The sequence below is a fragment of the Baudoinia panamericana genome (assembly GCF_000338955.1).
Source record: "Baudoinia panamericana UAMH 10762 unplaced genomic scaffold BAUCOscaffold_8, whole genome shotgun sequence".
In the NCBI taxonomy this organism is placed as follows: Eukaryota; Fungi; Ascomycota; class Dothideomycetes; order Mycosphaerellales; family Teratosphaeriaceae; genus Baudoinia; species Baudoinia panamericana.
Window position 1 is genome coordinate 613,324 of NW_006911264.1, and position 25,009 is coordinate 638,332.

The 25,009-nt window shown below is 54.8% G+C and overlaps 11 protein-coding genes across 11 annotated transcripts; 4 read left to right on the forward strand and 7 right to left on the reverse strand.

Annotated features, from left to right (window-relative positions):
• Positions 1–407: 407 nt before the first annotated feature.
• BAUCODRAFT_530646 (uncharacterized protein) lies at positions 408–2,803 on the forward strand. Its single transcript, XM_007679578.1, has 4 exons — positions 408–1,264; positions 1,324–1,429; positions 1,490–1,627; positions 1,684–2,803. Exons 1-4 carry the CDS (start codon positions 838–840, stop codon positions 2,714–2,716), a joined length of 1,704 nt encoding a protein of 567 aa, XP_007677768.1. The 5' UTR covers positions 408–837; the 3' UTR covers positions 2,717–2,803.
• Positions 2,803–4,481, reverse strand: BAUCODRAFT_577813 (uncharacterized protein; the record flags this gene model as incomplete). Its single annotated transcript, XM_007679579.1, has 1 exon — positions 2,803–4,481. Exon 1 carries the CDS (start codon positions 4,446–4,448, stop codon positions 2,805–2,807), a length of 1,644 nt encoding a protein of 547 aa, XP_007677769.1. The 5' UTR covers positions 4,449–4,481.
• Positions 4,482–7,824: 3,343 nt separating this feature from the next.
• On the reverse strand, positions 7,825–8,612 carry BAUCODRAFT_123670 (uncharacterized protein; the record flags this gene model as incomplete). The annotated part of the gene is made up of 2 exons (XM_007679580.1): positions 7,825–8,514; positions 8,598–8,612. 2 exons carry the CDS (start codon positions 8,610–8,612, stop codon positions 7,825–7,827), a joined length of 705 nt encoding a protein of 234 aa, XP_007677770.1.
• Positions 8,613–8,688: 76 nt separating this feature from the next.
• Positions 8,689–10,313, forward strand: BAUCODRAFT_530419 (uncharacterized protein). The gene is made up of 3 exons (XM_007679581.1): positions 8,689–9,800; positions 9,990–10,081; positions 10,154–10,313. Exons 1-3 carry the CDS (start codon positions 8,992–8,994, stop codon positions 10,186–10,188), a joined length of 936 nt encoding a protein of 311 aa, XP_007677771.1. The 5' UTR covers positions 8,689–8,991; the 3' UTR covers positions 10,189–10,313.
• Positions 10,314–10,438: 125 nt separating this feature from the next.
• BAUCODRAFT_123672 (uncharacterized protein) lies at positions 10,439–11,488 on the reverse strand (the record flags this gene model as incomplete). Its single annotated transcript, XM_007679582.1, has 1 exon — positions 10,439–11,488. One exon carries the CDS (start codon positions 11,486–11,488, stop codon positions 10,439–10,441), a length of 1,050 nt encoding a protein of 349 aa, XP_007677772.1.
• A 495-nt stretch (positions 11,489–11,983) lies between these two features.
• Positions 11,984–13,885, reverse strand: BAUCODRAFT_530240 (uncharacterized protein). Its single transcript, XM_007679583.1, has one exon. The coding sequence runs from the start codon at positions 13,387–13,389 to the stop codon at positions 12,100–12,102; it is 1,290 nt and encodes a 429-aa protein (XP_007677773.1). The 5' UTR covers positions 13,390–13,885; the 3' UTR covers positions 11,984–12,099.
• A 23-nt stretch (positions 13,886–13,908) lies between these two features.
• On the reverse strand, positions 13,909–15,979 carry BAUCODRAFT_91912 (uncharacterized protein). The gene is made up of 4 exons (XM_007679433.1): positions 15,445–15,979; positions 15,340–15,387; positions 14,618–15,285; positions 13,909–14,550 (listed from the first exon to the last, which is right to left on the reverse strand). The coding sequence occupies exons 1-4, from the start codon at positions 15,596–15,598 to the stop codon at positions 13,969–13,971; spliced, it is 1,452 nt and encodes a 483-aa protein (XP_007677623.1). The 5' UTR covers positions 15,599–15,979; the 3' UTR covers positions 13,909–13,968.
• A 256-nt stretch (positions 15,980–16,235) lies between these two features.
• BAUCODRAFT_35203 (uncharacterized protein) lies at positions 16,236–18,244 on the reverse strand. The gene is made up of 4 exons (XM_007679245.1): positions 18,201–18,244; positions 17,263–18,075; positions 16,816–17,214; positions 16,236–16,741 (listed from the first exon to the last, which is right to left on the reverse strand). Exons 2-4 carry the CDS (start codon positions 17,977–17,979, stop codon positions 16,298–16,300), a joined length of 1,560 nt encoding a protein of 519 aa, XP_007677435.1. The 5' UTR covers positions 17,980–18,075; positions 18,201–18,244; the 3' UTR covers positions 16,236–16,297.
• Positions 18,245–18,783: 539 nt separating this feature from the next.
• On the forward strand, positions 18,784–20,893 carry BAUCODRAFT_72418 (uncharacterized protein; the record flags this gene model as incomplete). Its single annotated transcript, XM_007679375.1, has 5 exons — positions 18,784–18,953; positions 19,021–19,374; positions 19,428–19,591; positions 19,652–20,681; positions 20,731–20,893. The coding sequence occupies 5 exons, from the start codon at positions 18,784–18,786 to the stop codon at positions 20,891–20,893; spliced, it is 1,881 nt and encodes a 626-aa protein (XP_007677565.1).
• A 364-nt stretch (positions 20,894–21,257) lies between these two features.
• On the reverse strand, positions 21,258–22,022 carry BAUCODRAFT_46154 (uncharacterized protein; the record flags this gene model as incomplete). Its single annotated transcript, XM_007679313.1, has 2 exons — positions 21,258–21,557; positions 21,612–22,022. Coding segments are annotated over 2 exons (711 nt in total), but the record flags the coding sequence as incomplete, so codon positions are not given.
• Positions 22,023–22,402: 380 nt separating this feature from the next.
• On the forward strand, positions 22,403–24,736 carry BAUCODRAFT_35205 (uncharacterized protein). Its single transcript, XM_007679246.1, has 3 exons — positions 22,403–24,289; positions 24,356–24,508; positions 24,563–24,736. The coding sequence occupies exons 1-2, from the start codon at positions 22,610–22,612 to the stop codon at positions 24,464–24,466; spliced, it is 1,791 nt and encodes a 596-aa protein (XP_007677436.1). The 5' UTR covers positions 22,403–22,609; the 3' UTR covers positions 24,467–24,508; positions 24,563–24,736.
• The last annotated feature ends 273 nt before the right edge of the window (positions 24,737–25,009 follow it).

A 25,009-nucleotide genomic window follows, 5' to 3' on the forward strand; every position in this document is an offset into this window, starting at 1 on the left:
GGTGGCAGAGCGGGCAGCATGTTCAAGCAAAGTCCAGAGTCGTTCCGACATCTTTGGCATCCCGTAGGCGAGAGGACCGGCACTCAGTGGAGTGTTGATTGCACGTTGACAGAGAGGGAAGGATTCAACCGCAAGGGTTGGAGCCGAAGCCAAAGGTACCACTGAAACGCAACGGAGTGTCTTCACTGTACCGAAAATGTAGAGAGGAGGTTTGGCAAAGTCTATGGCACTGTTGCCATTGCGTCTCGTGCCGTCCCAGTGCTCACTGACAACTGTCTTACGTAGGTTGTCCTTGCCTCGGTATATCTATTTGAGCCAGCTGTCACAAAATATCCCACCTAGACGGCGCGATGCGTGTCGCCTCGGTGAGATAGTGCTAATAAGGGTCATCTAACCAAGCATTTCCGAAACTCTGTCTGTGTCTTGACTACGGTGCCGAGGCCGTGGAAAAGGTCGATTACACTTGATTGGTCCGTTAGGGGCACTTGATCTATGCCCGAACCATAGAGCCACAGAAGATCTGCATTGCCCTGCGATGACAGCTGCACCGCGGCGCCAACCCCGCAAGATACACGACTTATTCTGGGGTACCGTACGCCGTCTGTCGCTCAAATGCCGGTCTTAGTCAAGTGCGAAACAGGACACCGAGCTCCCTCCAGTCGGAAATGATCGCTAGCGAACCTTCGTGACGTTCTGATGCCGCACAAATCCCTTGTTGCCGACCATCACGCACAGAGCCGAGGCTGGTGAGAGTCACAAATATGGCTATACAAGAGGTGGATCCGGCGCAACACCACCTACGCCTCGCTGTCGACCGCCTGGGATAACGCTCACATCATGCTGCCGTTCTGCATTTTTTCGTTCTTCACTGTCGCTCTCACGGCGCCAGTAGCCGAGCGCGCCGCAGCGCCAAGCGTTACGATTCAGAATGGCACTGTTGTTGGGTCGACATCTTCCGGCATCGACAACTTTAAGGGCGTCCCGTTTGCTCAGCCACCAACCGGAACGTTGCGACTTAAACCGCCGCAGACCATAGCTGTACCTTATGAAACAATCACCGCAACTGGGACTCCAACAGCGTGTCCGCAGTTCTACTTCCAGGCTAACACGACAGACATCCCAGATGGCGTCGTTGGCACCCTACTTGACTCGCCGGGCGTTCAGGCGGCCACAGTTTCCGGCGAGGACTGCTTGACCCTCAACGTCCAACGACCTTCTGGCACAGCTGCGAATGCTGGGCTCCCAGTGGTCTTCTGGATCTATGGTAAGTCGATTGAAGCGACGTTGACAATCTATGAAGGCCTTGCTGAGTAATTGCTCAAGGCGGAGGTTTCGAGTTCGGGTCCACTCAGAGCTACGATGCAACGAATTTAATTCAAAGGAGTGTGTCTCTTGGCAAGCCCATTGTCTATGTAGCTGTCAACTACAGGTAAGTACATCGGAACCGAACAACTTCAACCGATGGCTGAGCGCTGACTTGTCAAGCCAGACTTGGCGGATTCGGTTTCCTCGCAGGCAGCGACTTGGCTTCCGAGGGCTCCACCAATCTCGGTCTTCGTGATCAGCGTCTGGGCCTGGAGTGGGTTGCGGAGAACATAGCTGCGTTCGGCGGAGATCCCACGAAAGTGTACGCCCGTCCGCATTGCTAGTCGGTTCAGGACCAGTTACTGACAAAGACGGCAGGACGATCTGGGGCGAGTCTGCCGGCGCAATCTCCGTCTTCGATCAGACGATTATCAACGGCGGCGATAACACTTACAAAGGCAAGGCCTTGTTTCGAGGCGCCATCATGGACTCGGGCTCCGTAACGCCGGCGGATCCAGTCACCGCTCCTCAAGCGCAAGCCGTCTACAACAGCGTCGTACAGGCAGCAGGGTGCAGTGGCAGCTCCGAAAGGTTGGCTTGCCTCCGAGCATTGCCATATGAGCAGTATTTAGCCGCTGCCAACTCCGTCCCTGCGATCTTCGGCTATCGCGCTGTCGATCTGGCCTACCTTCCTCGTCCAGACCCAGGCAATAGCTTCTTGAGTCTGTCGCCGGACATCGCTCTCAACAACGGTGCCTACGCCAAAGTCCCAATCATCAACGGCGACCAACAAGATGAGGGTACTCTCTTCTCGCTTACCCAGGCCAACATTACTAACAACGCCGAGCTTATCACGTATCTCGCATCTTACTTCCCCAGCAATCCCAACGCTGTGTCAGACGTTACGCAGCTCGTGAGCTACTATCCCGACAAGCCCTTGCTAGGCCAACCGGACGGTAGCCCGTTCAACACCGGCAGCCTGAACAACATCTACCCAGAGTACAAGCGCCTGGCAGCTATTCTTGGCGATATCACCTTCACTTTGACTCGCCGCACATATCTCTCGGTGGTGTCGACTCAAGTCAAGGCTTGGAGCTACCTCAGTACGTACCTGTACGGAACACCCGTGCTGGGAACATTCCACGCCAGCGACATTCTCATTGCCTACGGCGATGCCACGGACGTGCCGATCCCAACCCAGGCGGTCCAGCAATACTACATCTCTTTCATTAACAGCTTGGATCCAAATGCGCTCGGGACACCAGCGCCGCTAATTACTTGGCCGCAGTGGACAACTGCTTCGCCGCAATTGGTCAACTTTGCTGCTGCTGCTCTTTCGCTGACGCCGGATACCTTTCGAAATGCCGCAGCGCAATTCTTGGCGACGCATACTGCGAGTTTCAGAGTTTGAAGGCTCGGGACCGTATTCGCTTTATACAGTCGCTTTAAGATTCACGGCGAGACTGCATCATTGTTTCAGTGTGCAAATTTGGGTGCATTCAGTCTTCATTCATGCTTTCCCAGCCGCCTTCACCGCCGTCTTCAGCCGCTTCCTCCTCCTCTTCCTCCATTTCATCATCCCGCTCAAGGCCAATCAGTCGCTCTTCGGGGACATCGCTTCCAGCCATCCTGACTTTGGTCGCAAAAGCTTCCCTCACAGCGCGGTTGGTGCTCGTATCCCACACTTGCACAGCGCCTTTGCTGCCAGCCACAGCTAACCGAAACGCCACCGCCTCGTCCGGCGCGAAGTTGGCAGAGAACACCTTTCCCACGCCCAAATCTCGACTGACCACCATCGATGGTGCTGCTGTGACGGCTGACACATCCCAAAGCTTGACGGTCCGATCTGTAGATGCTGTTGCGATGAAGCCTGGCACGACCGGATTGATGGAGAAACAAGATAGACTCTTTTGGTGTGCTTGCAGGCGCCATTTCGCCTTGCTTCGTTCCGGGCTCGAAGGTAGTTGGCGCGTGTCGAAGCAATGCAGCATTCCACTTTCGGTACTCACGTAGAAGATGTGCTCATCATGGGGATCCCACCGGACTTGCTCGACATCACTTTCGACACCCCAACGCGGGACGGTGGCGTTTGGGGCGCGCATGTCTGCTGCCACTATTGTCCGATCGTACGACCCAGACAGCAGCACTGACGACTGTGATGGGTGCCAAGAGAGAGCGCAGACTTTGTCCGTATGGTGGCTGTAGGAGTGAGCCGCGGTACATGTGTTTAGATCCCACAGCTTGATGGTCTTGTCGGCAGAGGCCGAAGCGAGAAGATTTCGATGATGTCTGTTCGCCGCGAGCGAGAGGACAGAGTCAACATGGTATGCATCGTTGACCTTTTGGCTCTTCTTCCGCTTCTTCTTCGTCGCGGGCTCTGACGGCGCTTCCGGCATGGCTTGCGAGTTCTGTCCAAGGATCGCTGCAGGGAACATTGAGTCTACAACGTCTAGATCCCAAAGTTCAATGTCCGCTTCCATGGTTCCGACTGCAGCAAAATTGCCAGTCTCCGAGGCTTTGTTCGGTCTAAAGTCGAACCATTCAACACACAACGGCACTGCAGGAAGCATCACATCATGGTGCACGTAAAGATGATCCTGCTCGCCTTCCATCACGAGAAGCTCGAGGCAGGCCACTTCGTCTTCCACTTTTGCTGTCAAGATGAGATTGTCAGTAGGAAGGATTTGAAGCTCCTCCCGCTCGTCGTCATCTGAAGCATCGCCTTGCTCTGGTAACATTAGGTAAGGATCTTCGGAAGCGTCTTCGTAGTACGCAAGCCCTTGAATATTGCCGAAAATGCTGTTGTTAGCCTTTGACTCAGCGTTGGAGTCGACAGCGCCATCCATGTCTTCGTCATATCGATCCATGTCGTATTCGGCCAGCTCGGGGTCATCGCTAGACGTTCCGTCGGCGGTTGCGCCATTTGAGGTTGGTAACGGCACGCCACCGTCCGTGTCGTCGATCAACTCATTTGAGGTGTTGATAGACTGTTTGGCCTTTCGGAGGTCGTCTTTCGCATCAGCTAATTCATGTCGAGCAATTTGGGCAATGCGATCATATTCCTCCTCATCGAACTGGTACTTTTGCGGGTGAGCAGCGGCGGCGCCGCGAGGCACCCACGCGGTCGCTGTGATCATCGACATCCTGTCAACTTATAACACTCTGTACAAGTCAATGACATGTAGGTTGTGTTGGCGACCATTTCCTGTAGTCTTATTCGAAGAATTTCTGCAGGCGAGATCGAACTCTTGGCAGGCACATGTCGGCCCATCATTCGGATGCACTGCATGACACGTGCGGTCATGGAAACTCTTCCAACGACCAACAAATCACGTCGAACTTAAAAATGGCCTACAACCCCCACAGTCCGAAGCGTCGGCGCTTGAACGACGGAGATGATGAAGGTCGACATCTCACGATCAAGCCGCGACTGCGAAGGGACGACCGCACCCCGGTCCGCCAAAATGGCAGCTCACGGGACTCGATGCCTATGCGCGACAGACGGCCGAGGGAGGAGTTCGATACGATGCCTGATGGTGGATTCGATGAGACCAACGTCGAAGCATTAGATCGAGACTGGTACAATACCGCAGAAGATGGAGCGGCCTTGGGCGATGACTACCACGACCCGTTCGCAAGTTATGGCGACTCGGCTGCTGATCGCGAGCGCGAGGAGGCCTTGCTGGCGAAGAAAATGGCTGTCCGGAGCAGAGTAAACCCGAAGCATTTGCAGCGCCAGAAGGACAACGACGCATGGGAGACGAACCGTATGCTTGCCAGCAATGTTGCGCAGACTCGGGACCAGGGCTACGGAGGCTTCGAGGACGATAATGATGACACGAGAATACATTTACTGGTTCATGACCTCAAACCACCATTCTTGGACGGCAAAACTGTTTTCACGAAGCAGCTGGAACCGATCAGTGCTGTCCGAGATCCGCAGAGTGACATGGCCGTGTTCGCGCGGAAAGGCAGCAAGGTGGTAAAGGAGAAACGGCAGCAAAAAGAAAGGCAGAAGCAGGCTCAAGAAGCTACCGGCGTGGCTGGTACGGCTCTCGGCAACGTTCTAGGCGTGAAGGAGGAGGACACGGATTCTGCGGTGCCAGCCGCTAATGGAGAAGGCAAGAATAAGGGCTCGAAGTTCGCAGATGCGCTCAAGGAGAAGGACGCCGGTCAATCTGACTTCTCCCGAACTAAGTCTTTACGCGAGCAACGGGAGTATTTGCCAGCATTCGCTGTTAGGGAGGAGCTACTACGGGTCATACGCGACAACCAGGTCACGATAGTTGTAGGACAGACTGGCTCTGGCAAGACAACCCAGCTCACTCAGTTTCTGTACGAGGATGGCTACGCCAAGGATGGCGTGATCGGCTGCACACAGCCGCGCCGTGTGGCGGCAATGAGCGTAGCCAAGCGTGTGTCCGAAGAGATGGAAGTTCCACTAGGCGGCACTGTGGGCTACGCTATCCGCTTCGAAGACTGCACATCCAGAGAGACGATGATCAAGTACATGACGGACGGTGTACTGTTACGTGAGAGCTTGACAAATCCGGACCTGGACCAGTATAGCTGCATTATCATGGACGAAGCCCACGAGCGAGCCCTCAACACCGACGTGCTTATGGGCCTTATCAAGAAAGTGCTCGCGCGTCGGAGAGATCTGAAACTCATTGTGACTTCAGCGACTATGAACGCTGAACGCTTCTCTCGCTTCTACGGTGGAGCACCGGAATTCTTCATTCCAGGCCGTACCTTTCCGGTGGATATTCAGTACTCGCGCTCTCCGTGCGAAGACTACGTCGACAGCGCCGTGAGGCAAGTCCTTGCAATCCACATCAGTCAGCCAGTAGGCGATATACTAGTTTTCATGACCGGCCAGGAGGACATCGAGGTGACCTGTGAGCTTGTGGCTGAGAGGCTGACGCAGCTGAACGACCCTCCCAAGCTGTCCATCCTTCCCATCTACTCCCAGATGCCAGCGGATCTGCAGGCGAAGATTTTCGACAGAGCTGCACCCGGCGTGCGTAAGGTGATTGTTGCCACCAACATTGCGGAGACTAGTCTGACAGTAGACGGGATTATGTACGTGGTGGATTGCGGCTTCAGCAAGCTCAAGGTCTACAATCCACGCATGGGTATGGACACGCTCCAGATCACACCTATATCACAAGCAAATGCGTCTCAGCGTGCTGGACGTGCTGGCCGGACAGGGCCAGGTAAAGCGTTTCACTTGTACACCGAGCGAGCTTTCCGCGACGAGCTGTATATCGCTCAGATACCAGAGATCCAGCGCACGAACCTCGCCAACACTGTTCTGCTGCTCAAGTCGCTCGGCGTCAGGGATCTGCTCGACTTTGACTTCATGGACCCACCACCCCAAGACACCATCACCACCTCCCTCTTCGATCTTTGGTCCCTCGGGGCTCTCACCAATCTAGGTGACCTGACCGACTTGGGCCGAAAGATGACGTCCTTTCCTATGGATCCTTCGCTTGCAAAGCTCGTCATCAAAAGCGCCACGATCTACCATTGTAGCGAGGAAATGCTGACGATCGTCTCCATGCTCTCTGTACCCTCCGTCTTCTACCGACCGAAAGAGCGGCTTGAAGAGAGCGACGCCGCGCGGGAGAAGTTCTTTGTTCATGACTCTGACCATTTGACGCTGTTGACGGTGTACCAACAATGGGTCGCCAACGGATGTAGGGATGGATGGTGCGTGAAGCACTTCTTGCACCCAAAAGCTCTGCATCGCGCGCGTGAGATCCGAGAGCAGATCTCGGACATTATGAAAAGCCTCGACATGTCGATCGTAAGTTGTGGCTACGATCTCGACATTGTCCGCGAGTGCATCTGCAGCGGCTACTACCACCAAGCCGCCCGTCGGCGCGGTTTAGGCGAGTACACCAACCTTCGGACATCGGTGGCCGTGCAGTTACACCCGACGTCTGCTCTTTTCAACTCAGGCGACCCGCCGGACTATGTAGTCTACCACGAGCTTATTCTAACGAGCAAGGAGTACATGTCCTGCGTCACGGCGGTGGACGCGCACTGGCTTGCCGATCTCGGTGGGGTGTTCTACTCCGTCAAGGAGAAGGGCTATAATGGTAGGGGCGTGAGGGAAATTGAGTATAGCAAAAAGGCTGAGTTGGAGCTGGAGATTGAGAGAGACCGCGCGGAAGTGAGGCGGAGGGAGAGGGAGAAGGAAAATGGGATGCTTGGTACTGTTGCGGTCAAGCCTATGGCGAAGAAAGCCACGGTGAGCAGGAGTAGTGCGGTTGTTAAGCCGGTTATTGGGCGGAGACGGTAGTCCATTGTAGGCTTCAAGAGCTTATGACTTTGCACCTTGTCCCCACTCCGGAAGTGATGGAACCCCCACCCAATACAATTGCTCTTTGAGCAGCTTCTACCGCTGACGCTCAGCTCGGGATGATAGACAGTATCAAACACCGGCCGGTGCATACAATGGACTAGGAACCACAAAGGACATTTCATGCTAAGGACTTCGTTTACATTAGTATATTAAGTGCCCTCGAGCACCTTCTTGGCTCCATCCACCACCCTCTTCACATCTGCCACGCCCTTCTCTACAACCTTCTCCATCATCGTACCCGCCTTCTTCAGATCATCCGGCCGCACACTTTTATTCAGCTGCAGCGCCCTCAACTTCTTCTGCTGCTTCCCTCGCGCATCCCGCAGGCTCGTACTCGCTCTCTCGCCGGCCTTCGTGGCCTCATCCACAACCTTCTTCCTAGACTCTGCCGTTGGCGGCGGGATATTGATCACCAGCAGCAGCGGATTGACTCCGGTGGGGTCAGGTTGAGGCGCGAGAGACAAGTTACTCGACTGGATGGCGGTCATGGTGGGCTTGACATGGTCTTTCTCGCCCACGACGATCTGCACCGTGCGGCCTTTTGGAATGACTTGCGACAGATCGCTTAGCTTCACCGTCTGCTGGCTGCTTTTGTCCGGCTGGACGCGCAGATTCTCCAGGACTTCTGGGTTGAAGCGACCACCGGCGCGAAGCTTGGAAAGGTCGTTCTTCAGCCGCTCAATGGTGGCGGCGACATCTGCTTCTAGCATGCTGAAGTTGAACGGGTCGTCGCTGCCTGCGACATCCCTACTTGAGGCTTGCTTCTCATCTCGCGCGGCCTTGCCACCCTTCTTGTATAGGCATGTTGTACTGGTAAAAGCACGACGCGCACACGCTACCTGTTCGCGTGATTGCCGTTCAGCCAGGCATAGTGGGCGTGAGACGGTAGAGACTGTCCTTCTCACATCTATGCTAGACGAACACTTAGTATATTCATTGGACTATCAATGAGCGTTACCCCTTGACGCTGAACACACCCTATTTGTTGTTTCAGACAGGTCGGAGCGGATCGTCTTGCACCTGTCTGGAGGCTGATGCGTGGCAAAGACCACACTGTCCGGCTCATCTCATCTCATCATCTTGTGCTCTACTAGCGGAGCTCTGAGTCTGAGAGTCACGCGACAGTGTCTGCCTTAGGCGACGAATGTGGCCTCAAACCTACAGCTACCCGCAGCATGTCTTCCAAGGTTCTATGCGCCAAACCTTTGTCCACCACCAATTGACATTCACCTGTGCCGCTTGGAACACCATCCGTCGACCGTTCAAATCCGCTGGCCTCCACCTGACGCGCATCCTCTTTCCGCACCCTTATCGTTATGGACGCCAAGGCGCTCTCAGATGCCGGCCGACAAATAGGCAAGGCAGTCGACAGCGGCGACCCCCCCTCAACACTTCTTCAACTACTCCAACCCCTCCGAACCTTTACAGCGACCGAGGATCTCCTGCGACACAGTAAAATTGGCATAGCCGTCAACCGTTTACGACAGAACAAGGATCCCAAAGTCGCGCAACTCTCCAGCCAACTGATCAACAAGTGGAAAGCGGACGTTAAGACGAAGTCCAAAACAGGCTCTCCCGCACCGGCAGCAAAGGGGATAAACGGCGTAGCGAACGGCAGGGATGCAACGAGCAGTCCAGCGCCGAAGACGGACGGAGTTAAGAAGGAGCCTTCTGCGACGTCAAATCCAGCGCGGAAGAGTAAAGTGCCGCCTGAGAAGCGCACATTCACAGCGGATGAGGTGAACACAGACCTTACTGGCGACACCACGCGCAACGGCTGCATAGGTCTGATCTACAACGGCCTAGCGTACATGTCTGAGGAATCACCCGACGAAGTCCTAGTGGCGGCGCGGTCAGTAGAAGCTGCCGCCTTCTCTGTGCACAACAACGAAACGTCATCAGCGTATAAGATGAAGATGCGGAGTTTGTTCCAGAATCTGAAGATGAAGGGCAATGCGACGTTGAGGCGGGATGTGTTCAATGGGAAGATCGAGCCGAAGCGTTTCGTGACGATGACGAGCGACGAGCTCAAGAACGCGGAGAAGAGGGCGCAGGATGCGGCGCTGGAGAAGGAGAACATGAAGGCCTCCATGACGGCGCAGGAGGAGAAGGCGATCAGCACGACGTACGTATTGACTTGCCCTCCCTTGCTTACTCACGCACGCATAAACCACAGCCAGACTCGGCGCACATCTGCAAAGACCTCATATGCCATCACTCTCCCTCTTGTATGGCGGAGATGGTGGGATATGGGGTCTTCTTTGCGTTCAGTAAATTCCGCATTGACATCGTACGTTTACTGACAGCGATCTAGCATGACATGCAACAAGTGCAAGCAGTCGCGAGTCGCATACACCCAAGCGCAGACACGCAGTGCTGATGAACCGATGACAACGTTTTGTGAATGTAAGCAGGCTCCCGAGCGTAACCCCAACTGCTTTCTGAGAGCATGCTGATGTTGATACCTGTTGCTCTTAGGCACTAATTGCGGAAATCGGTGGAAGTTCTCTTGACGCATCTACGTGGATGACTCTGGCGATTGAAGTGGGCTGATGTGCATCTAGCGGGTGGCGTTGGCATGATTTGTACCGCATAGTGTGGTAGTCTCATGCGTGCATGCTGAGAACGCCGCAGAGACATGATTTACGCCGCACTGTACCCATACCAGGTGGTATTCGCAAAACGGCTGTTGACTTGAAAGCGAGGTCAACGCCTCCAGAATTAATCGCTGTGAAGCGAGTCTACGCGCAGGGAGTTCGAGACTCAGGCCGCAGCCAACCCTCCGCCACCCTTCCGTACAAACAGCACAGCACGATGGCCCCGTTCCTGCCCAGGTCCGCTGCCATGGCCTTCGCGCCAGCAGTTCTGACAATAGACGTCGCTGTCACAGCCAAGGCATCTCACTTCGCCGTCTTCGTTGCAAATGCAGCACCAGGAGTTGATATCTTCGTCCGTGTACTTCGGAAGTCCTGACTTGGACTTCGACCTACCTAAGCTAGCAATTACCTTTGGTTTTGCTGAAGGCGGTGCGCTCGGTGTGGAAGGGAGGTCGAGGCCGAGCTTTGAGAAGCGTGCTTCGAGCTCGCTGTCTTCGTATGTCGGCGGCTCCGAGGCGTTGGAAGGCTTTGGCAGGGCAGATGGTATTGAAGGAAGTTGATGGTCTGATGGGGATCCCACCGTACCGTCTTCATCTCCCGTGTGTGGCTGAGGGCTGCCGTACTTCTCCTCTGCATCGAGCTCAGCCAGCACCTTCCTTACGTACTCGTCTGCGGCTTCTTCGTCCTGTTGATCCTCTGCTTTCGTGCTAACCGCAGCGTCGCCCGCTTCCTCTGCATTGACGTGCTGCCACTCATAATCTACGTTTGATGTACCGGCTCCTGCCCCGTCTTGTTGCGGAAGCGAAGCCTTCGCTTCTTTCAAAAGTCCAGCAATGTGCTCTGGATCCTCCGGGTCAAGCTGCCACTGCTCATCTGGACCCAAATCTGCTATCAAGTCCTCTAACGACTGCTCGTTGTCCGGATCCTGCTGCCAGTCACGGATTGGATCAGCTTCCGCTTTTACCTCATCGTTTACCTGTGCAGTAAGTGCTTTAGCTGGACCTTGATGAGCAGCATCCCTGGTATCCGTTGTAGGAGTACTTGTGATCCCGCCAGACCGCAGGCTCTTAAGTCGCTCCGCAAGTCGGTCCTCTACTGTCTGCGGGCGAGCAAGCTCTACGTCGATCGAAGGAGCATGCGGCGCGCTATCAAGCCTCACCGAGGAGGGCTTCAGCGCATTGAGCCGTGCGAGCAAATCTGAGTCTCCATCAGGCATCACTCATGCTCTTATACTCGTTTTCAAATGCTCATGATCCACTCGCAATCATGCAAGATGTACTGTATGTAGCGCCACTGGACAAGCTGGATTGCGGAAGCTCCCGGTGAAGGTCAATTGTGTATCGTCGGCCACCGTGCCTTCTTCCCAGTGTCATCATACACGCGATATAGCTTTCACTCGTTCACAAGCGTCCGGACCTCTGGCTATAATAGTGGAGGAATACATTACACACACGGAAAAGGGTCGAGGGACCATCATTCCCAGTAACGTAATTGCACAATAAGCTTTTGATGCTTTCCCATAGAGCAATATTGGGGGCTATTTGCGATGGCGCACAACCACGCTCTGCCTGCCCACCCACCAACAATCCCAATAGAATTTTGTAACACAGACGCACTCAACATCCTCACACAGCAGCCTGAGTCCATCGTTGGTATAGAGAACATTCACGCTTTGCCTGCCCGTCTGCCCGCCTGCCGCATGCCTGCTACGTCAATCTGACTTACTATAAGGTATCGCTGCCATTCTCATCGCCCTGCCAAGCTCATCCTGGTTTCCCTGAGTCGGCTGCAATGTCGGCATGTCTGAGAAAGGCGTCGTGTCCAATCCTATGCCTTGAAGTCAGCAGACCTTCTTGCACGCAGCGAGACTGCTACTTCACCCAGCGATGGACCCTGTGTACGCAGAGAAGTGACCTGGCTGAGCTCTCCGAGACCGAACAGAGGACCGTGAGCGAGTGGCGAAGGTGTTTTGGTTGGACCGCCGCCACGCTTGCTCCAGTCGGCCATCTTCTGACCCAGCGAGGTCGACAATGTGAACGGGTCCATGACCTCCTCCATCTTCGCCTTTTTACGCGGGCGACCCTTCTTCGGCGGTGAGCTGGATGCTTCAGATCTCTCGGGCGTGAAGCCTGTGATGTCAGACTTGATGGGTGAAGCCTCGCGCGATGCAGAGTCGGAGCTCTCAGCATAGCTGACTCTCTTGCCTCTGACACGCGTGCTGCGTCTCACACTGTCTTCTAGCTCGATGACGCTGTCCTTTCTTAGTGGTGCAGGCGTCCGGGCTTTGCGGCGGCGTCCGTCTCTGTTGGCCGGCAGGACTGGCGGCTGCATGGGTGGTGGATCGCCTGAAGAGGGTGGGAAGGAAGCCGGGACTGGGTAGGGATTGGGAAGAATGGGAGTATTATATGTTGGTGCCGCAAGCTCATCTGAACGGTCTGGGCTGAGTGGATAGCGGGTTATGGGGATCAGCGCCTGCTGAGTCGGCTGACTTGAAGTGTTCTCAGACGCGATCAGATTGGGCGCCGCCGGAGCTTGAGTACCAGGTAGGTACATCCTATCGCGCGGTTGGGTGGGTACCTGACCGTACTCGACGCTTGGGACGAACGGTAGGAAATTGGCTGGGTTGCCGCCGTTCTGCACCCATTGAGCGCGGAGCTGGTAGTAGGCTATACCCTGCAGCAGGATCTTCTGAGCTGCAGCGATCGCCCTAAGTGCTGCAGCTTGCTGCTGGGTACTGCGGTTCAGCTGGTTTGTAAAGGTGATCACGCTATGATGAGCCCTGAGCTGCTTAGGAGTCATGCCGCTTCGTTGCACCTCCTGCCGCAGCCGCGGAACTTTGGACCTGATGTTAGCCAGCACCATGTCTGCGTTGCGTAGGGAGTTCTCCGCGGCCCTGAACTGGGCATAGTACTGGTCGAACAGCGTGCCGGCTTGGTCATGACTACAGTAGAAGCCGCCGAGACCGCACGGGTTGGGAGCCTGCTGGTGATCGATAGTGTAATTAGGGCAGAGGGTGCGGTTGAAGTACGGGAGGCCGGTTGTTGTCGCGACCGCACAGTCATTATATACGATCCGTGAGTGCCCGCAGGCGAAGTAGACGAAGCCTTGGAAGCACATCACCGTGAGTCGAGTCTGGTCGAGTGAGCTGCCTTGCTTTGTGCTGTGATGTCGATATTGGGTGTCCGGTAGAAACGCTTGTTTGGACGGCAAAGCGGAGTTGTGTTTACAGTGCGAGCTTCGTTCTTGCCCAAGCTTGCGTGCCTTCCTCCTGCGACACTATTGACACGGAACATGCCGTCGAGCTAGACCCGGCCGGACCATCTCGATTGATCGCTGAGGGAGAGGTAAGAAAGGAACGGTCACTTTCACACGGACTTACGAACCCTCCTTTCACCTTCGGTGATGTTTGCCCGTCTGAGGGCAGTGTGAATGATTGGCAGAGCACATCAAGGATGAGCGCCTAATAACCGACTCTCTCGGGCGTTAAAGGTGAGTAAAGTACCTTGAAGGCGCTGTCAGCGTTGTTATTGCGGCGATTATATCGGAATTGGTGGGTGCTAGCTGCGTCTTGCGGTCAGTCGTTCTATACGCCATAATATTGAACAAGGCAGAGCGTTTGGAGAGTGAGAGCACGGCAAGCGGATGAATGCTACATGCATTGTTTGTTGAGCGGTGTGCTTACGCCGCTTTGTGCAACTAGTACTTGTAGAACCGATCGCCGCCCTGACTCCTGATCTTCTTGTTGAGCATGCGGTAATAGAGAAGCAAGCTCAAGCAGCCAGCTGCCACAAAGAGAAGCAGTCCAGCGTTTACCCAATGACCAGTCGGGTACCCCTTAGCCTTCTCGTCCGCTTTATAGATCCAGACACCAGCGATTTGCCCTGGGGCACCAAAACTTATATTCATAGCGATGGCGAGACCTACGGCGGCTGTGCTGAAGAGGTTTGAGGAAAGCCAGCCAAGCAGAGGTGGGATGCAACTGAATGCTCCAGATGCTGCGACAATCAAGCAGCCATATCGATGCGCATATGCATGCGGCGGCAGGACTGCGGAGACGAGGAAGCCGAGAGCGCCTATGGTTGCGAAAATAGCTGAATGCAGTGCTCTGGCATTGAAGTGGTCGGCAGACCAAGACACCAGGATAGTAACGACGTATGCGACGGCGTACGGTGGCACAGTCATTAGCTGAGCCTGAAGGTTTTGGAAGCCGAGGCCAGCTGTAATCGTAGGCGTGAACAAGCTGAGCGACGAGAAAGGGCACGAAATGCCAAAATAAACCTTCCCGAAGTCAGTGTCTCTGCATATGCAACTGTAGCGCAGTAACGGTTTCTGCCCTCTAACTTACAGCATAATGAGCGTACAGTCTCCAGTCAGTCAGTGTTCCCTTTGCATCGGCCCAAGTGAAGTCGCTATGTCCGTGCGAGCCTTCAATACGGAGACGGTCGATGGCCAGCTCTTTCTCACTGGTAGACAGCCACTTAGCTGTCTCTGGGAAGTCCGGCAGCAGAAAGAACACTAGGAACGAAGAGAGTATTGACGGAAGGCCCTCCAGGATGAAGAGCCATCGCCAGGCAGAGAGGCCGGAGGTTCCGTTCATGTGACCGACCCCATATGCAATTGCTCCGCCAAAAGCACCAGCGAGCGTTGCAGAAGCCAGGATCAAGGCCACGCGGATGGAGCGTTCCTCGGTGCGGTACCAGAATGTGAGGTAGTATACGAGGCCCGGAAACAGACCGGCTTCAAATGCGCCAAGTAGGAAGCGAACCGCAGTGACCGAGGCAAAGGACCGCGTGCCGCCTAGTCCCATGGTCAAGGCGCCCCAAGAGAACATGAGGAAGGAGATCCAGACGCTTGGCTTCATCTTCTTGAGCATGTAGTTGCTTGGCACTTCGAATACAGCGTACGCGATGAGGAAGACCATCAAGGCGATGGTGTATTGGAGGTTAGTCATGTGGGTTTCGTCGAGGAGGTCATTCTTCTTGTTAGAATTCAGCGTTTTCGCGTTGCCGATGTCTGTTGCGTCGTTAGTGTACCTCCTTACTCTCGTTTAGCATTGGTCAGACTCACTGCTTCGGTCCAGGTAGCAGAGCAGGTAGATGAAGGCGGACAAGGGAACTTTCACCATACGTTAGCCTCAGGTGCGCTGGACATGCTTCAGAAATGGTTGCATACCGATACGGAGGTCCTGTTTCCAGATGAGCGCCTTGTCGGCTGCGCTGTTTTGTCCTGTATACGGAACAGCAGGTCGATCGAAGCCTTCGGGCAGTTTCTCGGCGTTGCTTTCGACATCCTCATGGTAATTAAGACCGCCCATCTTCGCGCTCATGATTTTCAAGAGGGTGAATGAACAATATGAAGCGCGAGTAGAGGAGGAAGGAAACAGCGGTGTCCAAAAAGCTAGATATGTTCTTCACGGGAACCATTGCCCCATTATATGCCCCCATGCACCGTTAGCTGCTCCAACTGTGGAGAGAAGCGTGGAGAGGGCGGCTCTCGGCCTGCAGCACATGGTGAGATTGTCGGGTTGGTGTCGGTCGACGGCGCCGAGTGGCCGCTTCACCTCCTCGACACGAGAGGAGACACGGCAGATGCTCACCGCAACACCTTCGCTGGCGCACACAGCATACACGCGGAAGAGTTGCGTGAAGCTTACTTTGGCTTACTTAGTGTAGTTTCTGGCCTGGAGCATTGCGCGGAACCATTGGCGAATGATAGCATCATACAGCACGCTCGCCTAGCCGCCACCACTTAGTACAGTGTGTCTCCATGTCTAGTGATGTAAGAGTCCAGAACAACAAGATGCTGCAACCGCACAGTCTCACCAGTCAAGCGGTCATAAAGCAGAAAAGGCGAACCCGAGAAGACAGACGTCGTATGGACGTGGATATGTTTGCTGAGCTGGCGTATGGGGCAACGTTCGACCGAGTTGGATGTGTTGAGTTTTACTGAGAGAGCAAACTTTTTCTGATCATTGGAGTGCACATACTTCTACGGCTCACTCTAGGCAATGGGGCGCAATGCTTCACTATTCGCAGACGTAGCTAGTCCAGTCCGACACATTTCCTTGCACATATCTTGCCGTCGACGGCCAGGCACACAGTTTCCTCGTCCTGTTGCTACCATCCGGTGGGTTGGTACTCAGCAGACTGAACGGCTTAAAGCCTCGCTCAACCCACGCGACCAAAGCCGGGACTGTGTGATATGTCGCCGGAACGCTTGCGTAGTCTGCCGCACCGCCGCAATGTCCGCCACCAGGCACCATGAAGAGCTCGTAGAAGTCGCTTACATCACCACCAAAGAAGGTTTCCAGCTGCTCCAGGTGCTCGATGGGCCACGTAGCAGCGTTGTATTGGTCAGCCCAGCCTTGTGTGGTGAGCATCTTGCCATGACTGCGGAAGGCTGTAAGGTTGAGAGAAATCTCATCGATCAGCGTGCCTGCTCGTGCGTCAAGGAGTCCGACATCCGACGCCTGAAGATTGAAGGGTATAAGAGTCAGCTATGTCTCAGATCGTCTTTAAGGCGTTAGTAGATCGTTGTGCTTACCCAATTGAACGTATTGCTGTTGTACTGTAGGTTGTTAAACACCAGGTTCTGCAGAATTGGAACACTGAAAGCGTTCGAGAGCAACCCTTCTTGGTACAGCCACTCATTTTCACTGCCGAATGAAAAACCCGGATAAAGCTGACTACCATTATCCGAGCGCACTGGACCAGCGTAGATCGCCTTCACAGCGCTCAGCTGCGTGGAAGTGAGGCAGTTGATGACGCCGCTGGAGCTGGCTGCCGGCACAGATCCATTGCAGGCCAGACTGTTGATGTCGAATTTGCAGCTCAATGGGTCCTCGAGCAATTGGTCTTGCACTCCATCCAGGGTGTCACAGGCATTGAGCACGGCCTGCTTAGTGAAGTTTAAGATGGGTTGCGTCAAGTTGGTGGCAGAAGTCTAGTCCTTGTCAGCTCCAAGGCTACACATTTCCAGCAGAGTACATACGTTCGTCTGCTGAGCATTCCAGAGAAAGCTCAGCGCAAGATGGCTGTACCAATTACCTGGCGAACTAGCAACGATACCATCGAACAAGTCGGGATGATACTGCGCCAGAGCAAAGCCTTGGGCTCCACCAGTCGAGCAACCATCGTAATACGCATACCGTGCATTCTGGCCGTAGTACGAGTTGACTAAGGCTTTCGCTGCCGGTGTAAACAAGCTGATGGCATCATGGATCCATGCAGTAACCTGAGCCTGGTCGTGGAGGTAGGGTATATAGACACCTGGGGCGCCACCGCCTCCGTTATTCGCAGAAGCCAGATGCCCACCATTGCCTCCAGCTACGGCAAAGCCAAGGCCTGAGTTGAGCTGAGTAATCATGTTCAAGTAGTCGATTGTGCCAGCCATGCCGCCATTGCCGACGGCCATAAAGCGGTTCTCATACTGAACGTACTCTGGGAGCCAGACCGCAAAGACCAGGCTGTCGTTACCATACGGGCCATAGGCGACTGACGCATACACCTCGCAGAAAGAGACGGTGTTTAGCAAACCGCTAGCATTGACACCGCGCGGGCCGTAGTGGGTAGCATTCAGGAATGTAGCGTTGTATTGCCTGAGCGAGGCAGATGACCCGAATGTGCTGCAATTTGGCGTGCTATATGGCAGAACGAGTGCGGTCACTGAGCTGGCAAGGAGGCACGCCACGGAAGTGTAGGGTTTCATGGTAGCCGTGCTCGCGTACGATGGAAAGAGAAGGCTCGTGTGGAGGACTGGCGCCGCAGGAAAGGCTTATATGTGACGCTCATAGTTGCAACGATTCTGCCGGCAATCAGGCACGATGAAGGTATGCTAGTCCACATGCTTGCAGATCTGCTAGCTGATCATCTGTTGGGGTGTCCAGCACCAGCTCCATGGGCTGATGAAGGTCAAAGTGGGTTACGTACTTTAGGCGTACTTCTTGTGGAAGGCTCGTCCACATGGGCCACGTCAAGCGAGCAACGTAGTCTCCTTGTCCTGCAGCTGGCCCTCGCTTCTCCGCACGATCAAAAGAGGGGCCCCGGTCTTGGGATCCGTTACACATGATTGCCGATATCCAAACAGGTCGTTGTGTGCGACGTCGGTGATTGATCTCAACCGCGAGGTGCCGTTTCTCCATCGGCTTTCCGAGCCGACAGCGGCTTCCGGGCCCGAAGACTTGGGGTGCACCATTCCAGCCGCCTAGCTTTGCATGGCTGGCCTGTCGTAGGTCAGACCGGTCTTCTTGCCTACCGCAACCTAAGAAAAGGTTGATCAATTGCCCAGAAGACTTCGGTAGATGCAGGAGCCGCTTTGTACTGCGTGCTGCGAAGCCGTCTAGAGCGTGGTCAGACATAGTCCGTGTTAAGTGGATCACTATGTTGTCTCTGTGTCTCTCTGACAATCTGCATGAACGGATCGAGTTCATTTGCCTTCTCGACACTTCGTTGACCTGCTGGGACCCACGAATACTTTATTGACCGAAACACCTAGATCATGCCTGGTGCGGTTATGCGGCCCAATGGGCATACCAACCGCGAGAATGGACGCAGCAGACCTTACATACGAATCGGAAACGTAAGCGGCGCCACGGGAGATGCGGCAAATGCCATGGCTCGTATGGTGCAGCATGGCGATTGCGATGTCATCACTGGAGACTGGCTGAGCGAGATGAACATCGCGTGAGTGACATAGCCACCTCTGATCCCTTTGTGCATGCAACATCTGACCGTGACCGGCGTGGTCAAGCTGGAACGCCATTACCAAAGCGGAGAATCCCGAGCTTGGTTACGAAGTTGGCTTCTATAACCAGCTGGAGACATGTATCGATGAAGTCGTTGCGAAGAAGGTCAAGATCATCACTAATGCGGGAGCATTAAATGCACCTGCACTAAGTCGGAGAGTCGAGCAGCTTTGTGAAGCGAGGGGTCATAGTGATGTCGTTGTCGCCACAATCGTTGGCGATGATGTAAGTCATCTTGTGAAGCAAACCGGAAAGGGGTCAAGACCTCACCTTCACCATCTGGACCACGAAGACCAACTGCTGGACAACTGGGATTTGGACGCTGAGCCAACGAGCGCCGCTGCATATATCGGTGCCTGGTTCGAAACCCCAAAGCCCCTGATGTATCGTTATTGGATTGACGCTGGGATAGGGGCATAGTTGCTGCGCTCGAGAACGGTGCAGATATTGTCATCTGCGGCCGAGTGACGGACGCTTCGCCGGTAATTGGCGCGGCAGCATGGTGGCACGGATGGTCTCCAAGGTCATATGACGAGCTGGCTGGAGCATTGATTGCAGGCCATCTCATCGAGTGCGGTAAGCATAGCTCGAAGACTTCGCCAGATATACGACTGATAATCGTTGCCGCGTGAACAGGACCGTACGCTTGTGGGGCCAACTTCAGCGGTTTCAAGGAGTTTTTGCCAGAACTTGTTGACCTCGCATTTCCGATCGCCGAAGTTCAATCGGACGGTTCCTGCTTCATCACCAAGCCGGATGTTATGAACGGGATTGTAAACCGTTTCAACATAACAGCCCAGTTGCTTTACGAGCTGCAAGGCGAGCTGTACCTGAACCCTGACGTCGTGGCCGAGCTTTCCAACGTACAGATCACCGAGTCTGGTGCCCCAAACAGAGTCTACGTGTCCGGAGCGACCGGCTTACCTCCACCACCAACCACCAAAGTCATGGTCGCAGCACCTGGCGGCTACCAAGCCGAAACCACCTACTACCTCAATGGCCTTGATATCGCCGCCAAAGCTCAGATGATGCAGAACCAGCTGGCGCACATCTTCAAAGGCAACAACTTCTCCAAGTTTTCCGCCGAAGTTTACGGCACGCAAGCCGTAGAGCCAGCGTCGCAGCAAGAAGGCACGGTCATGCTTCGGGTCTTCGCTCAAGCAAGGCGCAGAGAAGACATCAGTGCGGATAAGTTCCGCATTCCCATATACTCGCTACGCATGCAGAGCTATCCTGGATACCATATGAACCTGGATTTCCGGACAATGGACCCGAAACCGTTCATGGAGCTTTTCCCCGCCGTGCTTCCGCTTACCGCGGTTGACCACAAGATGTTGATACCGAGACTGGGTAAGGAGGTGTCGATTGCGCCGCCGAAGGAGACGAAGGAGTACCCATACGTACGACCTTCGTACGAGACGGCGCATCCCATGGATCTGGCGACGTTCGGACCGACTGAGCGAGAACCGCTGGGCGGTATTGTGCATGCCCGGTCCGGAGACAAGGCCAATAACTCGAATGTTGGCTTCTTCGTGCGGCATGAAGACGAATTCCCTTGGCTGCAGTCGTTGTTGACCGTGAAGAAGTTGGTAGAGCTTTTAGGCAAGGATTATGCTGGGCAGCGCATTGAAAGGGTCGAGTTCCCACTTATTCATGCTGTACATTTGTGAGTGCTGCTTTGAAGTGCCTGTGGATGGCAAGCTGACGTTGTCTAGTCGCATATTGGACTTTTTGGACGGAGGCATTGCGAGCTCGGCCAGGATCGACGGGTTGGGAAAGGGAGTTGGCGAGTACCTGCGTTCGAGGCACGTAGACGTGCCGATTGCCTTCCTGAAGCGAGGTCGCATTGGCGAGACGATTCCTGCATCGTGTGCATGATATGAAGCACTCGGCGTACCGTTTGTGATAGACTGATAGATCCACAAGTTTGATGTGTGCGCTTTTGTAGGATGCCCGCATGCAGACCGTACGTGTTTACGCGTTCGAGTCTCGGGTTTTCGACAATGTGCACTGTAAACGTTTGTAGCAGCCGCTAGATGCCCTTCGTCGCTTTGATTGCAGTCGCGGCAATATGCAGCATGTTGCTCCCAAACGCCACGCATGCATCAGTCACAGCAACCAACCTCCCTACAGCGGCTATGGCAGTGGCGACGGAGTGAGGCGAAGGAAAATGTTATCATTTCTTGCCTTTCTTCTTCTTACTCCCACTTCCACCTCCACCCCCACTCCCAGCACCAGCGCCTCCTTGCGCCTGCGCCGGGCCGCCGGCTTCCACCAGCACAGCATCTTCATCGCTACTTCCGTTCTTCTTCTGCTGCAAAGGAGCTTCAGGTGGTTGCGCCTTGCCGTCCTCCGCCTCTTCAGCTCCAATCTCCTTCATGAAATCGGACTGGATACCGGCCCGCTTCTTCTCCCACCACGCCTTCTCCTGCTCTAGCTGCGCCTGGATCTCCGCGGTCCGTTGCTTGATAAGAAGATTCTGATTCATTTCGTTGGCGGATTGGAAGATGACTTGGCCCCAGTTTGGTGCGAAAGCGTTGGCCTGCTCGAATGGTCAGCAATAGAAACAGCGTCACCGCGTAGTTGCGATGCTTACCTCATTCACCACATCCTTGACCTCCTCCTCAATCTCCTTCTCCGCTCGCAAAAAGCGCTGCCATAGCTCATCTCCCACGGAACCCCTCTGCAACAGCGTCTGCAGCGCCGGCTTCGACGACCTCAGCTGTACTATCCGCTTAATGTCCTCGAGTGCGCGCTGCAATAGTGCCGCTTTGAGCACCGAGTCCGGCACCTTACTCAGCTTCTTTTCACCATCGCCGCCTTCGCTGGCCTCTGATGGGTCCAGATGCAACAGACTTAAATAGACGTCTCGTTGCCGATGGGGAGGGAACCAGGGTTCTAGCTTCGCGGCTTTGGTGATCTGACGCTGTTTGTAAAGGGAGAGGAAGGCCCATAGGCTACCCACTATGACCGCTAGGTAGACGAGTAGCAGTGGAAGGTTAGTCCAGAAGTTCTTGCGGACTGGTGGAGGAATCGAGTCGGAGTATGTGCCATTCGCGTACGTGCCGTTGGTCGAATTTGTTGCGTTGTCCATGTTGATGCGGTGCGCTCATTGAGCAGTTGTTGAGGCGGTAAGGGTGTCGCAACGTCTCTTCTCATCGGTCCATCGTCGTCCGCGCCATTCGTTATAGTCGATGCAGGTTGATTGGTAGATGATGTGTCGACACTGCGATTTGATTAATCGAACACTTGGCTTTACCATACGGAGAGAAGCCACATGCGTGCGGCGGCTGTGGTGGGATGGGCCGGCGCAGGGTCAAGCACTAGCGCGTGCAGCCACCGATCGCCGGTAACGCCACACGTCACTTTCGAGATGCATCGGTTGCTGCTGTCCGTTTGCCGACCATCATTCGTAATCACACCACCGCCTACACCGGCGCCATCACCAGCAGACAGAGCTGACAGTCAGGAAGTAATACACCGTTACCGGAGCAAACATGTCGTGCCGATAACTAGAACTATTACCCGCGAACAACTCCAGAGAAATCTCATAGCTCGACAGCGGCCACTCACGTGCCCATACGAGACATTACCATGATACTTCGATTCGCCTCCCGTGAGGGCCAGTTCCGTCTGAACGTTGAGCCGACTACAGACATTGCCAGCGTACTACCACAAGTGATAGAAAAGCTACCAAAGAACGTCACCCCCTCATCCATCACCATCAGCCCGAAACCGCATGGCGCAGATTCCAGACCTATGGAAGCGCTAAGAGGCGTGACCTTCGGACGGCTAGGCCTCACTCATGGCACGCAGGTCTTTCTTGAGTTTCAAGTGGACCAGCCGATGACGAACGGCCACTCGGTGTCTGCGAACAAGCTCAGCGGTCGCGAAGTGAAGCCGGAGGAGGACATCTCAAGCATCACTATACCCACTACTGTCGCACCAACCCTGATCAAGAACCCCTGGGAGACTGTCAAGCAATCACCACTAGACGACCGGTTAGATCAAAAGGATGGCAAGATCACGCGCAAACGGGACGAGAAGATGTGTAGGCACGGTCCGAAGGGTATGTGCGACTATTGCATGCCGCTCGAGCCGTACAACAAAGAGTACCTGGACGAGAAGAAGATCAAGCACCTGTCATACCACTCCTACCTGCGGAAGGTGAACCAAGGCAAGAATAAGTACGAGTCTGGAAGCTCGTACATGCCACCTCTGACCGAGCCTTACTATCGCGTGAATCCGAATTGCCCATCAGGACATCCACCGTTCCCAAAAGGTATTTGCACAAAGTGCCAGCCGTCAGCGATCACGCTTCAACCGCAGGAGTTCCGCATGGTCGACCACGTTGAGTTTGCTAGCCCGGAGATTGTCAACTCCTACCTCAACTACTGGCGGAACTCAGGTGGCGCGCAACGGGTAGGGTATCTATACGGACACTACGAGGAGTACGAAGTTGTTCCATTGGGTACGAAGGCAGTCGTGGAAGCCATCTATGAGCCGCCACAGGCTGACGAAATCGACGGAGTTACGCTCGGCGAATGGGACAACGAAGACTCGATCGACGAGCTAGCGTCAAAGTGCGGTCTACAGCGGGTAGGCGTCATCTTCACCGACCTAGTACGACCCGACGATCCAGCACAAGGAAACGCAATCTGCAAACGGCACATCGACTCCTTCTTCCTCTCATCCCTCGAGATCCTCTTTGCCTCCCGCTACCAGGCCAAATACCCCCGACCCAGCAAATGGAGCGAAACAGGCAAGTTCGGCAGCAACTTCGTGACCTGTGTCGTCTCCGGCGACGAAGAAGGCCAGATCGCCATCTCCGCGTACCAAGCGTCCAACTCGGCAGTCGAGATGGTGCGAGCGGACATCATTGAGCCCTCTGCCGAGCCCAGCGTGATGCTCGTGCAGGACGAGGACGAAGACAACGAGCTCGGACGCGTACGATATATCCCCGAAGTCTTCTACCGTCGCATCAATGAGTATGGCAGGAGCGTGCAGGAGAACGCGAAGCCCAGCTTTCCGGTCGAGTATCTACTGGTGACGCTGACGCACGGGTTCCCGAACGAGGCTGCACCGGTGTTTGTGCAGAACAAGTTTGCGATTGAGAATCGGGAGGCTATTGGCGAGGCGCAGGAACCGAGGGATTTGCAGACACAGCTAAAGGCTGGCTCGAATAAGGTTGCGCTGGATACGCCGCAGGGGGTGCTTGCGGTGTCTGACTTTCATTTGTTATGTTTTGTTCATCAACTCGACGTGTTAAGCAAGGTATGTCTCTCTAACCGTCCCGCGTCGGTGATAAGATCCAGCAGTACTGACAATTGGTGTACACAGGAGGAAGAACAGCTCCTCTGCCGCGTCGCCACGACCCACGACGCCGCGCTCGGCGCACAGCTCATGCATACACCAGGTTGGGCCACTCTCCAGACTATCCTTCAGATGTAACATGAAGCATTGCCACCGTAGCACACTGTTGCAATAGACCCTGTACGCCGCACATGTTTTCGCTTGGGATCGCTAACCTGATTGTCTTGTCTGTAGGCTGGATGTCATTGATTACGATTATCGACCATCTCAAGGGTCGAATACCGAAGAGACGCAGTCCGAATGGGGTGGATGGGTTGGCGAAGCGGGTGAGGACGGTAGATCTGACGGGGTAGTACACCTGCGGCGGCACTCACGCGAGACGAGTCACGAGCAGCAAGTCACCGAGGCGAGGCAAGGCAAGTGCAAGCGAAGGTACAGTCTGGGACAACTACCAGACGGAGATGTCTCACCTAACGTACATGCCCCATGAAAGCGTTGTCGCCATTTCGCTCACACCTTTGACGATCCCACATGGCGTGCTGTCGGTGGTCGCGCTGATTACATGTACATTCTCCGCATCGCGGTTGTACCTGCATTCAAGGGCTGCAACTGTGGGCCGGCCAATCCGCCCATTGTCTCCACAAGGCTGCTGCATCTCTACTCTATTTCCGCCCCTCTCCC

What these genes read in the sequence shown, in the direction of transcription:
- BAUCODRAFT_91912 (XM_007679433.1), bottom strand. Translation starts at nt 15,598, where the DNA reads ATGAGCGCGAAGATGGGCGGTCTTAATTACCATGAGGATGTCGAAAGC. An exon ending in CTGCTACCTGGACCGAAGCA is followed by an intron (nt 15,286 to 15,339) that starts GTGAGTCTGACC and finishes ACGACGCAACAG; the next exon opens with ACATCGGCAACGCGAAAACG. An exon ending in GACTGTACGCTCATTATGCT is followed by an intron (nt 14,551 to 14,617) that starts GTAAGTTAGAGG and finishes GACTTCGGGAAG; the next exon opens with GTTTATTTTGGCATTTCGTG.
- BAUCODRAFT_35205 (XM_007679246.1), top strand. Translation starts at nt 22,610, where the DNA reads ATGATACTTCGATTCGCCTCCCGTGAGGGCCAGTTCCGTCTGAACGTT. An exon ending in AACTCGACGTGTTAAGCAAG is followed by an intron (nt 24,290 to 24,355) that starts GTATGTCTCTCT and finishes TGGTGTACACAG; the next exon opens with GAGGAAGAACAGCTCCTCTG.
- BAUCODRAFT_530646 (XM_007679578.1), top strand. Translation starts at nt 838, where the DNA reads ATGCTGCCGTTCTGCATTTTTTCGTTCTTCACTGTCGCTCTCACGGCG. An exon ending in AGTGGTCTTCTGGATCTATG is followed by an intron (nt 1,265 to 1,323) that starts GTAAGTCGATTG and finishes TAATTGCTCAAG; the next exon opens with GCGGAGGTTTCGAGTTCGGG. An exon ending in TATGTAGCTGTCAACTACAG is followed by an intron (nt 1,430 to 1,489) that starts GTAAGTACATCG and finishes TTGTCAAGCCAG; the next exon opens with ACTTGGCGGATTCGGTTTCC.
- BAUCODRAFT_35203 (XM_007679245.1), bottom strand. Translation starts at nt 17,979, where the DNA reads ATGAAACCCTACACTTCCGTGGCGTGCCTCCTTGCCAGCTCAGTGACC. An exon ending in GGAATGCTCAGCAGACGAAC is followed by an intron (nt 17,215 to 17,262) that starts GTATGTACTCTG and finishes GACAAGGACTAG; the next exon opens with ACTTCTGCCACCAACTTGAC. An exon ending in ACAGCAATACGTTCAATTGG is followed by an intron (nt 16,742 to 16,815) that starts GTAAGCACAACG and finishes TTCAATCTTCAG; the next exon opens with GCGTCGGATGTCGGACTCCT.
- BAUCODRAFT_530419 (XM_007679581.1), top strand. Translation starts at nt 8,992, where the DNA reads ATGGACGCCAAGGCGCTCTCAGATGCCGGCCGACAAATAGGCAAGGCA. An exon ending in GAGAAGGCGATCAGCACGAC is followed by an intron (nt 9,801 to 9,989) that starts GTACGTATTGAC and finishes ACAGCGATCTAG; the next exon opens with CATGACATGCAACAAGTGCA. An exon ending in GATGACAACGTTTTGTGAAT is followed by an intron (nt 10,082 to 10,153) that starts GTAAGCAGGCTC and finishes TGTTGCTCTTAG; the next exon opens with GCACTAATTGCGGAAATCGG.
- BAUCODRAFT_530240 (XM_007679583.1), bottom strand. Translation starts at nt 13,389, where the DNA reads ATGTGCTTCCAAGGCTTCGTCTACTTCGCCTGCGGGCACTCACGGATC.